At 43.6% G+C, this 12,495-nt stretch overlaps 1 protein-coding gene across 1 annotated transcript; it reads left to right on the top strand.

Moving 5' to 3' along the window:
• The first annotated feature begins 502 nt into the window (after positions 1-502).
• LOC104620589 (von Willebrand factor A domain-containing protein 8-like) lies at positions 503-3,686 on the top strand. Its single transcript, XM_010286861.1, has 2 exons — positions 503-755; positions 3,153-3,686. Exons 1-2 carry the CDS (start codon positions 520-522, stop codon positions 3,259-3,261), a joined length of 345 nt encoding a protein of 114 aa, XP_010285163.1. The 5' UTR covers positions 503-519; the 3' UTR covers positions 3,262-3,686.
• Positions 3,687-12,495: the final 8,809 nt, after the last annotated feature.

The following is a 12,495-nucleotide window of genomic DNA, read 5'->3' as shown; positions in this document are numbered from 1 at the left end:
CATCAATGCAAACAGTGTATTTATTTCATAAAAGCTCAAACAAACCATTTCAGCATTTTTAAACCTTGCTGCTGATGACAGGAATCAAATACTTGGTAACAACTGTAGCGCTATTAGGGTTTGGAAGTCTAGTGCAAATTATAAACAGGCAGGAGCTGGTCACAGTATTAGGAAACTAAGCCCTGTTTTCTTCCTTAAACAGATAGGAATGTAGCTACTCAAACTGTGGCTGATCAAAGTAATTTTACCTTCCTTAAGGTCCAGTCTAATTCTGTGCATGCATGGATTTTGTTTGTTTGGCCTGCTGTGTTTTTAAGAAGTGATGCCTGTCTTAAAATATGATGCATTATGTACAAAAAGCTGCCTCTTCTGTCGTATCTAGAGTACTGCCCACACTTCTGAAGCATCCCCTAATATAGCATCACTGAATATTTGCTCCCCACTGGGCCACCTGAAATGAACGTTTATGAATAAAACCATCTTACATACTTCCACTTGGTTATGCTGTGCACACAGATCATGCATGCCCATGCTCAGTTCTGCATGAGTGGAGACCATACCTTGGAAGGGACAGAGCATGCCATTCGTGAAATCGCCAAGGAAGAGGCTGACGAGTATTTTGTTATTGTCTTGAGTGATGCAAATCTCGAGCGATATGGTATTCGGCCATCAAGGTTTGCCCAGGCCTTGACCACCAATGCTCAAGTCAATGCTTTCGCCATATTTATAGGATCCTTAGGAGACCAGGCAGATAGGTAAGTATACCTGTTTTATCCCTAGTATAACTTTCTTTGTTTCTATTCATCATAAATCTAAACTATGCTTTTATTGCAGAGAAGTTAGGCATAGTTGCCCATGCTGGTGTTCTGCACTAAGGTTTTGATCATAGGATCGTAAAATCATAGAAAGGTTTGTGTGGGAAGGGACCTTTAAAGATCACCCAGTCCAAACCACTGCCATGGGCAAGGACATCATGTTGCTCAGAGGCCTGTCCAACCTGACCTTGAACACTTCCAATGATGAGGCATCCACAACTTCTCTTGGCAACCTGTTCCTGTGTCTCACTACCTTCATTGTGGAAAAATTTCTTCTTTCTATCTATCTAGTCTAAATCTGCCCTCTTTAGTTTAAAACCATTACCCCTTGTCCTATCGCTGCAGGACCTGCTAAAAAGTCTGTCCCCATCTTTCTTAAAAGCCCCCTTGAAGTACTGAAAAGTCACAAGAAGGTCTCCCTGGGGCCTTCTCCAGGCTCAGCAACCCCAACTCTCAGCCTGTCCTCATAGGAAAGGTGTTCCACCCCTCTGAGCATTTTGGTGGCCCTCCTCTGGACCCTCTCCAACAGGTCCATGTCTTTCCTTGTGCTGAGGGTGCCAGAGCTGGATGCAGGACTCCAGGTGGGGTCTCACCAGAGCAGAGGGGCAGAATCCCCTCCCTTGACCTGCTGGCCACACTGCTTCGCATGCAGCCCAGGAGGCGGTTGGCCTTCTGGGCTGTGAGCGCACATTGCCAACTCATGTCCAAGTTTTCTTCTGTCATTCTGGGGTTTTTTGTGTACTATCAAGTAGCAGCTTTGACTTGTGTCAATAAGGAGACTGGTTTGTGGGTCCTTGCAGTCATGGCCAGCTAGTTCAGAGCATTCTGAGCATCCAAAGGGAGCACCTGAAGCTGTCCTCCCACTGGAGGATATGCACTGTCCCTGTATGTAATATCACTCACAATCATGACGGAGACATGGTGCCTTTGCCATCGCCCAGTATGGGGTTTGAATGCGTGTGGGCCTGAGAAAGGGGATTAAAACAAGAGAAGCTGGAGTTTAAGGGTCTTTGGCACTTGGTCTTGGCAGTCAAAACTGCCAAAAATTTGACTCTCATACTCCCCATGTGTTAGAGACCTAAATTCTTTGGAGAGTCTGAGCCAATGTGCCAATATTTAGTGCTACTACGTAATTTTATTTTAAATTGTTTGGGCACAGGGAAAAATAAGGAAATTCTGTCCCAGGTGAATGTTCCATATCCACCAAGGACCAGCACATGCAGCAAAAAGCCAGTATAACCACAAATATCAACAGTGCCTTTTCTGCTTCTGTTCGAGTCTGCAACTAGAGCAGAATGAGAGAAGGCCCAAAGGGAATTAATTGGCCCTCAATACATAGTTTTCATCAGAAAAGGGTTGAAAGACAGAGCTGCACAGCCAGCTTTAGTCATGTTTGCAGGTCTGCACATCAGAATTGCTGTTATGCATGAAAAAAGAATCCATTCTGGAAGATTATAATTACACAAGGTCCTTTTACTTGTGCTAGGAATTAAAAAAAAAAAAAAAAAAAGCATTGACCATATCCTGCTGTGTAAGAGGAGATCTTATAATTGCCTTGTTCACTGGGTACGGAAAATGCACACAGTGCTGTCGCTGAAATGCATTTCTATGTACGTGGAAGTGCAGAATTAGAGCCTTCCTGTAACTGCTGTGGGGGAAGGGGAAGGGAATTCTCTGTTGCGGCTTTTTTAAAGCTCACTTTAAAAGTGAGACTTAATTTAGCATTGGAGAAATGGTGTGGAGCATAAACTCCTTTAAAAAGCAGTAAAAAAATAAATTCCAAGCTTGCTGACTGGACATGAGGGAGATGGGGTTTGTAATGTGCATCTTGTTTAGCTTTTTTAAGGGGAGTTACGCTGTGAATAAAACCGTGCCGGGCTAATACTGGCAGAAAAATATCTTGCTGTGTAATCTGCTGCGATCTCAAAGAGGAAATACAGAGAGCACATTTAGAAGCAGTGGAGGTGTTGAACCGAAAGAACTGTGGGTTCACGGTAATCTATTTAGAGTAAGTAAATATATTCATTGCCAGAGTAAATCTCTAGCTGCCCTCAGAAAACCAGTTGAGGTAATACTTCATGAGAGCACTGGTACCTTGATCAAAATGGACTTTTTGCATGTCAGAAAGAGGGTGTGAATAGAAATCTCTAGTAACAGTCTCTATTGTCTTGCTGAAAGGACCTCTGTAACTTAGCTGCTCTCAATGTTTCCTCCCACTGCTGCTTTCCCAAGCCTTTAATTGCGTGGCGACAGCGATGTGGATTGGGAAGGTATTCAAAAGGAAAAGCATCCGTTCTTAAATGGTAATTGTGTCTTGTCTCTCATTCTGCTCCTTAGGCTGCAGAGGACACTACCAGCAGGTCGGTCTTTTATTGCCATGGATACCAAAGAGATCCCCCAGATTTTGCAGCAGATCTTCACATCTACCATGTTGTCAAGTGCCTAAAGCATCACTGATGTCACGGTGCGTGAATTCAAAGAAGAAACCCACTCCCACTGGAGATACAAACCCTAAAGCTGAGGATAAACACAGTTACTAATAAAATACAGGCTGTTCTTTAATAAGCAAACCGACCCAAATCTGCACGACAGCCGGGCTGTAAAATTTCACCCAAAATCTCTCAACCGACTTAGCACGTTCAAAGAATTACAGCGGGGCGGAGGTGTATCGCAGGATGGCAACAGAGCGAGTGTTTTTCCGGAGGGACAAATAAAGAAAGGACAGTTTGTGATCGTTCCTCTGCCTGCCACGTTGCCAGCACTGCAGCATCATCTCACCCTGTTTTATTAAACACGGTTCGCTGGGATTTGATAATATTATGCAAGGCAGAGCCAGGCAATCTGTTTCAGTGTTTTGTGTGCATATGTTTGAATGTGTAGTTAACTCCATCTCTGATTTAAACAGGACTGCTCTCGTCGGGCAGGAAACCCTTCCTTCCTCTGCTGTTGCTTCCTTGTCCTGACGGGCGTCGGGGCTTCACCGCTGGATGCTGGGAACAATGGAGCAGTTTGGAAACACTGGCCGTCGCGTGTAAACATTCATTATCTGATCAGGCATGGTTCTTGGAGTTGTCAGATCTAGAGAAAGCGGCTGTTAAGAAGGAAAACAAAACAAAAATAGATTCTTTCAGTTCTGCCTGTGAAAAGTAAGGGGAAAGGGTCAAAACGGTCTTAAGAACCCAACAGCCAGTGTTCCCAAGGAGGGGACTACTTTGCATGACTGATGATGCTGTCCTGCTGCGCTGTTGGCCAGAGTCCCAGGGATGCCCTCAGTACCTAGGGGTGCCTTTTCGGTCGGGAGACAAAATTGCTACTAACGCTTTGCTAGAGCCTGTTCTGCTTGGGTCTTTTGAAGATGAAACTGGAGGAGAGATCTTGACATGAGAAAATAAATTCTTTTTTATAAAGGAAGAGGAAAAGAATCTAGTTTTATTTTTGCAACATATCTGTGTTGGGGTATATTTAATATCCAGGTTAGTTATAAAGACTTATTTTATAATTCAATCAGCTGGTGTTTGACTTGTCCCATGAGGCGATAATGCCTCTTTGTCTGCTAAAGAATAGATGTCTTGTAGTGCATCAGGCGCACAGAAATACTCGAAGATTTGAATGTATGATTTAACTAAGCAGGAGGGTGTGTATCACTGCTGATACTCTGCTGCTATTAATTTGAGGGTAACTGAATAGGAAAAATAAAGGGAGAGTACTTATAAAGATCTGAAGTAGGAATTGCGATACTTCGCTTCTAATATTTGTCTTAATCCTGCCGTTGCTCAAACCACACTGTGAGCAGTATTTCTGGAGGGGAGGAGGTAAATTTATTTGATCTTGTTAAATACAACCATCCATGTCTTAAAGGGTCTGGTTTCTAGTGGTCGTTCTCTATCAGTCCTGCAGCAAAAATCTTTACCAGAGCATCAAAAATGTCCCGTATCTAGGATGTGTTTCGAAGCCTGGCCAGTTTCGAAACTCTTTATGGCAAGGGAGGGCGGAAGACGTTTTTCACAGGCTTGTTAGTATTGTTATGATAACTATATATGTGAAAACAAAGAGGTTGAAGATGCAGTTCCTGTTTGGAGAGAAGGGAATTGGGAGGAGGAGGATGCGAAGGTTATCCCTGGCTGGGACAAATGCATGTACATGCACATATGCACAGATGCAGCTACTGATGGGAAGTATGCTTCGAAATATAAATATCTTGGTCTGGTACATATATGATGAGATGCTAAATGCAATAAAGAATTGGCATATTAATAATTCTGTTAGTAAGTGTGATTTTGCATGGAAATTCCTGCAGGACCTCAGCTTTTATTGCCAGCAGTCCTTCAAAAAAGAACCATTTTATTACAGTTAATTATCAAATATACTGTACACTTTCTAGATTAAGTGGATAAACTTTCTCACCACAGATTTACAGTATAATACTGTTATCTTTATTGTAAAAATTTAGTGTTGAATAAGGGAAACGCTAAGGTAAATCCAATTTTAAACCTTTTGTTTGATTATCTCTGGAAACTGTATTTCATCTCATGCTATTTAATGTTGCCTTTCTGCAGTGCTTGGTTTTATTCTCTGTTTCAGGAGATGTCTGTGGTGTTTCAGTTCACATTTCATGGGCCTGCAGGATACAGCCATGTCTGGGGCCAGGCCAGCCGGGAGGGCGGCTGGGAGAGGGTGGAAGCACTTCCCAGTAGATTTTGAGAGAAAGGGAGAAGAAATCAATGATTTTTTTTTTATCATTTTTTTTTTTCCCCCCAGTTCAGAATGAGGGGCTTTGGGTTTTGCTTTTAACAACGCTTCATTGCAGAGCATATTTGAGTAATTAGAGCGTCTCTCTAAATCGTTACAATTCAGGGTGAAATTCTCCCCGGGCCGTGCATCTCTCACCTGCTTTAATGCCCATCGCTACCCCAGGGAAATGAAAGCAGCGGCTGTGCCTTTCCCTGTCTCTCCAGCACCGGCAGGGTTATTTCACTGCTCAGAAATTCAGCAAGCACTCTTTTTCCGTGTCCCTGGGATTTGCAGAGCTTCTTAATGTGCGTTTATTTGTAATTAGTAAAACGCGCAAGAGTAACGTGGCTTTGGTTAACTAGCAGCAGCACCAGTGGCCGCTCTCGCTGCAACGCATCACCAGCACGTGTCACTCATTCCCTCTGAAAGCCCGTTCAGGTATTTTTCATCCCTTCTCACAGTTTGTTAAGGCACTCTCACACCCATTGGTTTTTACGAAAAGGCACTGTTTTGGCGAACGGGTAGAGCTGCCGGTTGGAGCGGGTCCCGACCTACCCCTAACGCTTTAATAGCATTAGCCACATCTGCAGTAGTGATTTTAACTACCTCATATAATGCGGATTTTGGTCTAGTTCTGTTTATATACGCAATGTGTTCATACTCACCAGCTGGTTAGTAACAGTACAAAGTCATTTAGGATTATTATTTAACTGAGGTGCAAAAAAAAAAAAAAAAAATACAGTAAGCCCAGGCAGATGCGATTTCAGTCAGAGCAAAGCACGTTCAATACTTAGAGACATAAGGAGCCTCACGCAACTACATGTAAAAGTGACGGGTTAGAGCGAAGTGCAAGGAGAGTTCGGAGGGACTCATAATCCTCGACTCCAGCAGCCTTTTTTTTTTTTTTTCATTTCTTTCCTTTACCATCACTAGGTGTCAAACGTGAATGTGAATGTCATGCTAGAGCTTACCCATTAGCCTGATAAAATTAAGACTAATCCTAAAATCTGATCAAACATACTGGTGTAATATTCCAGCAAACGAGCACACAACAGGAGATTTAGATACTGTATTATATGTGCTAAATGGAACCAAAAAAAACCCCCTGATACCTAGTACAGGTATGGGATGCAAGAATACTAGAGGTTTTCTTTATCTATACAGTTAAGATTTTTTTTTAATTATTACAAAACAAGTATTAAAATAATTTGGACCATTAAAAAAAACCAAGCCATTGTGCTGTGTTGGCTATTGCACATTATCATGTTTGTTAATAAATAATGTCCCTATAAAAATCAGAATGTACAAGATACTTATTGAGAAATAAAAATCAAATTCCTAACCATGTATTGAATCTGGAAATCTGATTTGAAAATATAATTGTTGTACAGAACCTCTAGATTAGAAAACGTTCAGAGTTTAGTTAGTGCTTCAAATAATACTGTTTTAGTGTAAATAGGTAAAGCTCTTCAGTTTGTCCACTGTAAGTATAATGGAAGTTGGGTTTTGGCTCCTAGACAATTTTGCTTCTGGAGCAAGCATTTATTTTGGCCTCATTTAAAAAAAAAAAAAAAACAGAACTAAAAAATCCCTTGCATTTTGTCATTTACTATTTTTTCTGCCAGCATCTGGAGAGACCAAACAAGCTCTCCTGCCCTGACAATGAGCCGTTTAGAAGATGGAGGTCAACATTTCTCCTCACCCCCTGTGCAAAGTACGGTAACAGCACTCATCACATGGAAGCATCTTACACGGTCCACTACGTGTGGAAGACATTTTATGCAATGCAGCAGGGATCCAGCAATCCCTGAACATCACACAAGGTAGGTTACTGTCTTTAACCCTGAATTGGTGCTCTGGGCTTTATAGTCAGTGAGTGATGGATATTGATGCCCAAAGCATTTGAGCATTTTGGAATAGTCCAGTAGAAGTCAGGACCCTTCCGTATCAGTTGAACTATAATGCCTCGCACACCATGTGGGACTGTGCTATTTTGATGTTTTTTCCAAGACAACTGGAAAAAATCCATGTAGCTGTTTGACATGACCATGCTCTTCACTGGGAACGTTGGTGATCTCCCAGCTCTAACTCAAGGAAGTGTGATTGATTGATTGTTTACAACAGTTTGTAGCGAACAAATTCCCCCAGAAAAAAATAACGCTTGCAGAGCAAACTGTTCAACGGGAGAAGGATTCCGTCTTCTAGGAGATGGGCTTTACAGCAGGCATTTTAACCCTTAAAAAGAGAAAAGGTCTCTCTTTATCACCAGTCATGCACTGATTTGTAAGCAGACTATTTTAGAATGTCCTTATGCAAAATTGCTGCATGAATACAATTCTATCCGCTTATTTCTCAGTGTGCACACTGCTGCAGTGTGATGCACAATATCTATTCTGTACCAGCAAGTCTGAAAAAGAGGAAAACTCAGTTATTCTCTGATATCACAAGCATTAAAAGATTATTTATATTGTTCAGTCTTCAAACAAGTTAAAAAAATACCAGAGTTCATGGTGTCATCAGAATAAACAGGTAACAAATTGCCTAACTCAGAAGTGCTTTTGCTTTTGAGATTGTTGTGACTGTGAACAGCATCATCACTGAATAAAATGTTCTAAAGTCAACTACATTTTCTGGAAAGTGTATGTGGGAAGATCTGAAGAAGAGATTCAGCATTCTTCAAGATGAACACGTTGATGAGGGTTTTTTCCAAACATGAGGACAGCATTATAACATTTGAATAACTTCTTTTTCAGGACTGTCTGTTCTCCAACTTTTGACAGGATAAATAAGCATATGGAAATCTACTTTAAAAAAAACAAACAAATATCCATAACATTACTCACAGCATCATTAGTCTGAACATGTGGCATTGGTTGCATGTGGAAAAATTCTGTATCCTCCACACTACACCTGTGTAAGATCCTATTCAAGAAAAAACTAATCATCAATCACAGTAGGTATACAGATAGCTGGAAATGTAAAAAACATTTCTGATTTTGACCCTGGATTCCCCAGCCACCACTTAAAAGTTTTGCTATGGACAGGCTGAGCTGTGCAAAGCCAGGTAGGGCTGGGAACTAGACCCTGACCCTGCTTGCCTGATGCTGCAGATCCCAACCGGCTGGGTGTCATCTGGCACCAGAGCTCCCCCAGTTCAAAAGTAACCATAAGGGAAGAGAGCAAGGAGGGCGAAAAAGGACAAATTCCTCATTTTCAACCTGCTCAGCTTCCTGAACTGGCTTGTCGTGAGCGCCAATGCAAGCACGGGCAGGAGAGAGGTGGAAACATGAAGACGAAGGAGTGGGGCTGGGAAGATCTGCCAGGCATGGCCACAGCAATAAAATTACCCACAATAAAAACCACAACCCAAAGGCAGGAGAGGCTCGGCAGAGGAGGCACATTCAGCTCGCAGAGCAGGAGCGAGATGCTGCCGCGTCGTGGCCAAGACCCGCGGCGGGGATGACGCAAAGCCATCCTCACACAGGGAGGGTACGCTCAGAGACAGAGCTCTGCTTCTAACGTCAGCACCACCTCAGAGCCATTATGGTGCCATTGGCTTCAGCCCTCCAGCTCTGGGCTTAAGCATCCTCCTCAATAACAGGCAGAAAATAAACTCCTTCCCTACCTCAGGCTCAATTCAGGTTGAACTGAGGCTTGTTATCATCAGACAAAACAGTGGCGTGGGGACTGGACTAAAACATGTATGTTCCCTGAATATTAATTTTGTGAGCTTTTTTTCCTTTTTAAATGCATGCAAGTTAGTTCCTTCTGGCGCAAGCCAAAATTTTAAAGTCCCTGGAACCTCTTACTGAGGATGGAAATGTTCACTGAGCACCTATAAACTAAATGCATCCCACAAATACAAAAAAAGAGAGTCCTTTTTATACCAGGACCTGATACAAAACCCATTCTTGGCAACAGCCTTTATAGTTCAAATCATTAAATGAGTATTTTATGTTAACTTCTCTGGCCAGGCTCTCTGAGTAGGATGACAATATTACATGCAGACAGTGGTTTAGAAGAAGTCCAAAAATAGCATTGCTTGGTTAAGAAAATGTGTTATATGGGAGAGTGATATGAGGAATGGCGTCTCAGATATTTTTGCTGTCGTCATGGCAAAATCATACTCCATGCCGTCCGTACCAACATCTGCATTTCAGCTTGGATTTGTTCAACATCCGTAAGGTCACCGACTATAGTTTCCAAATTGAGAATTATAAATAAGTTTGGGGTTTTTTACAGAAATACAATCGGGTAGTGACAGGGATGGCCCCATGCCATGATTTACAAAGAAGCGTTGTATCGAGGAGCAACCTTAGGTTGCCTCATCCCCTCCTCCTCGTCGGGTGGTGCAGGGAAGGGTAGTGCAGGGACAGATTTAGCCGGGGCAAGGACAACGAGGCATCTCCGCTGGCCCGTGCAGTTCATGCTCCTCCATCCAAGCTGGTGACTCCACCAGCCGCTCCTCTCCTGCCCCTTCCTTCCCCCCGGCTGGGTGTTGTGTCCACCCAGGACTCTGCCAGCCTCATTTGCTGCTTCTGGCTCGTGGGAAACACCAAAGACCATTTTAATGAAAAGCCTGCGAGCTCTGCACTCAGCAGCAGAAAGTGCAGTGGAAATTTGGTACACCAAAATGACTTTTTTTTTCCCCATCTGAATTGTCTAAAACCGTCTCACTCCCTGCTGTCCCCAACCCCCTTGGTGTTCCTCACCGTACAGAGGGTGAACAGGGAACACTGAAACTCCGTGTCCTCTTTCTCTGCTGTCACAGTGAGGGGAAAGGACTGAGTACCTCACTGCTTCCCTTTAGCAAGGAGTCACATAATGTGCCCAAAATGAGCAAAATCATACTAGAGATACAGCCGCCATAGTCCTCCTCGCTCCCTCAATTTTCTGACATCATCCCCTTTTGATGTGGCACCGTTTCAAGAGAGCAAGCCAGATGCAAGAGGAAAAACAAGACCTTACGTCTGTCAATATATTCGCTGTAAGACCCTGGCTTAAGGACCCTATTTATGTTTCTGCACGGGCTGAATGGGCCAAGGGCTGATCATGAAGGCAGCCAAAGGCTGGCGAGCGTGGGGGATGTCAGCCGTAAGCTGACATCCGAGGGCAGCAACCCTACTGGGAAGAGAAAACACCGAGACAGGCCCCTGCCTTGCGGTTTACGCTCGCTCAGGGGCCGCGCTGACCTGGCGCAGGCGGTGCCGCCGTGCCGCAGCCGCTCCCCGTGGCCTCGCCGACGGCTCCTCTGGGGTTACCTTCTCATTTGAAGAGGACAGAGATTGTTTCCTGCTCCCGCCAACGTAGCTTGCGACAGGGAGGAACGCTGATTCGCTGTGATTTCACAAATCTGCTGTGAAGGTCATAGCTGGGCACTGAACAGGCGGGGACTGGTGGGACGTTGGAGTGGGGACGGTCACTGCAAGTGCCGCTGAGGGAATTTTTTAAGTCACCTTATTCTCCCTCACACCACCATTTTTAAGTCACCTTGTTCTGCCATTTCACTCAAGAAGGTCTCCTTCTTTGTTATGGCGCATTCAAGAGCTCAAAACTCTCTTCTCCTTTAGTACCACCTCAGGAAAAAGCTCACCATCTCCCCCAGTCACTCCTCTCTCTGCTGCAAATCGTCCCAGCAGACCAAGGAGCCTCTGCAGGCTCTAGTCTTTTGCAGGCAGGACAGGTTGGAAGCAGAAGATCTTAAAATACACAAGATCTGGACTAACACAGCACAAAACCCGTGCCGCAACACTAGGGAGCCAAGCCCTGAACTGCAGCGTGCATACCCAGACATGGGCTGGCATTAATGCTGCCTGCGCATTGGATGCCAAGAAGTACAAATTCTTTTATTTAGGTTTTTAGCATGTGATATTATAGCTCTAAACTCATTAATAAGTTTTATAATGCAATGAAAACAGAGTCCTTTCTCATCTGCTTTTTAGCTATGAGACCAACTGTGAATTTTTACCCACGTGCAAATGAATAGATAAATTATTCAGCTAGAGAAGAGCTAGATACTGCCAAAGGCCAAGATATCATTTAAAACTAGTCTCTTATGTCATTAATCCAGTACTCAGAATCACAAAATATAAGCAAAACATCTCTATAAATGCAGCTCGGTGATTTACAAAGCAGTTGAAAGGTTCTGGTGCTGTAACTTGTTGAAAGCAGGTCAAAACCTATTAGCCTTTCTCTTTAGTACACCCCCTAAGGTGTACTACACCAATCCTACATCTCAGGATTGACAGGTGGACAGACAGTTTCTTTACACACAAGTTAAATCTCAGTCACTAGTATATGCAAGTCCCCTAAATGAGACCCCCATTCCTTTCTCCGGGTGGCCTGACTAAAAGATTTGACAAGCGATTTGCTAAAGCAAGCCAGTAATTCACGCTAAGCACATTAATGCTTAAGCCTGACCCTTGCAAGGAAGTACCACGTGAACCGTTTGAGAAGCTATTTGCATAGTCCACACAGCACACCTGTGATAAAATCCGTTACAGAAATTGTAGTCAGTGTGTGGTTTTTAGAAGCTTCCTACTTCTCTAGCGCTGGTGTGCACCCTCGCCTGGAGGATGTTGCCTCAGTAATGTGATTTTGCAGGGTAAAAAAAAAGGAAGCAGCTATTCAGCTATTCTCTGTAAAAAAAAAAAAGTCAAAAGATCCTTCCCTCCACCACCAAAAGCGATGAAGAGGGAAGGCGGGAGAGGAGAACTCATTTTGCTGAAATAAGTGAGTACAGAAATAGATACGAGCGGGCTGGCTAGAAAGTGGTGGGAGATGATCCAAAGGCCAAGCTGAGACAAACAAAAGCAACTAGTCAAGAATAAGTGTGCCTAGGCACAGGCTGAGACAGAAGAGACCCTACAAGAGCTCTTCTCTGTCTCTATTTAATCCTCTCAAGTGCTGTGGAGGGTGGCTCTGAGTAGGCGTCGGACTCCAGACTTGG

Source organism: Phaethon lepturus, unplaced genomic scaffold (genome assembly GCF_000687285.1).
Source record: "Phaethon lepturus isolate BGI_N335 unplaced genomic scaffold, ASM68728v1 scaffold17345, whole genome shotgun sequence".
In the NCBI taxonomy this organism is placed as follows: domain Eukaryota; kingdom Metazoa; phylum Chordata; class Aves; order Phaethontiformes; family Phaethontidae; genus Phaethon; species Phaethon lepturus.
The sequence above is the reverse complement of the archived record's forward strand: the minus strand, read 5'-3'. Positions and strand labels throughout refer to the sequence as shown.

What these genes read in the sequence shown, in the direction of transcription:
- LOC104620589 (XM_010286861.1), top strand. Translation starts at nt 520, where the DNA reads ATGCATGCCCATGCTCAGTTCTGCATGAGTGGAGACCATACCTTGGAA. An exon ending in TTAGGAGACCAGGCAGATAG is followed by an intron (nt 756 to 3,152) that starts GTAAGTATACCT and finishes TCTGCTCCTTAG; the next exon opens with GCTGCAGAGGACACTACCAG.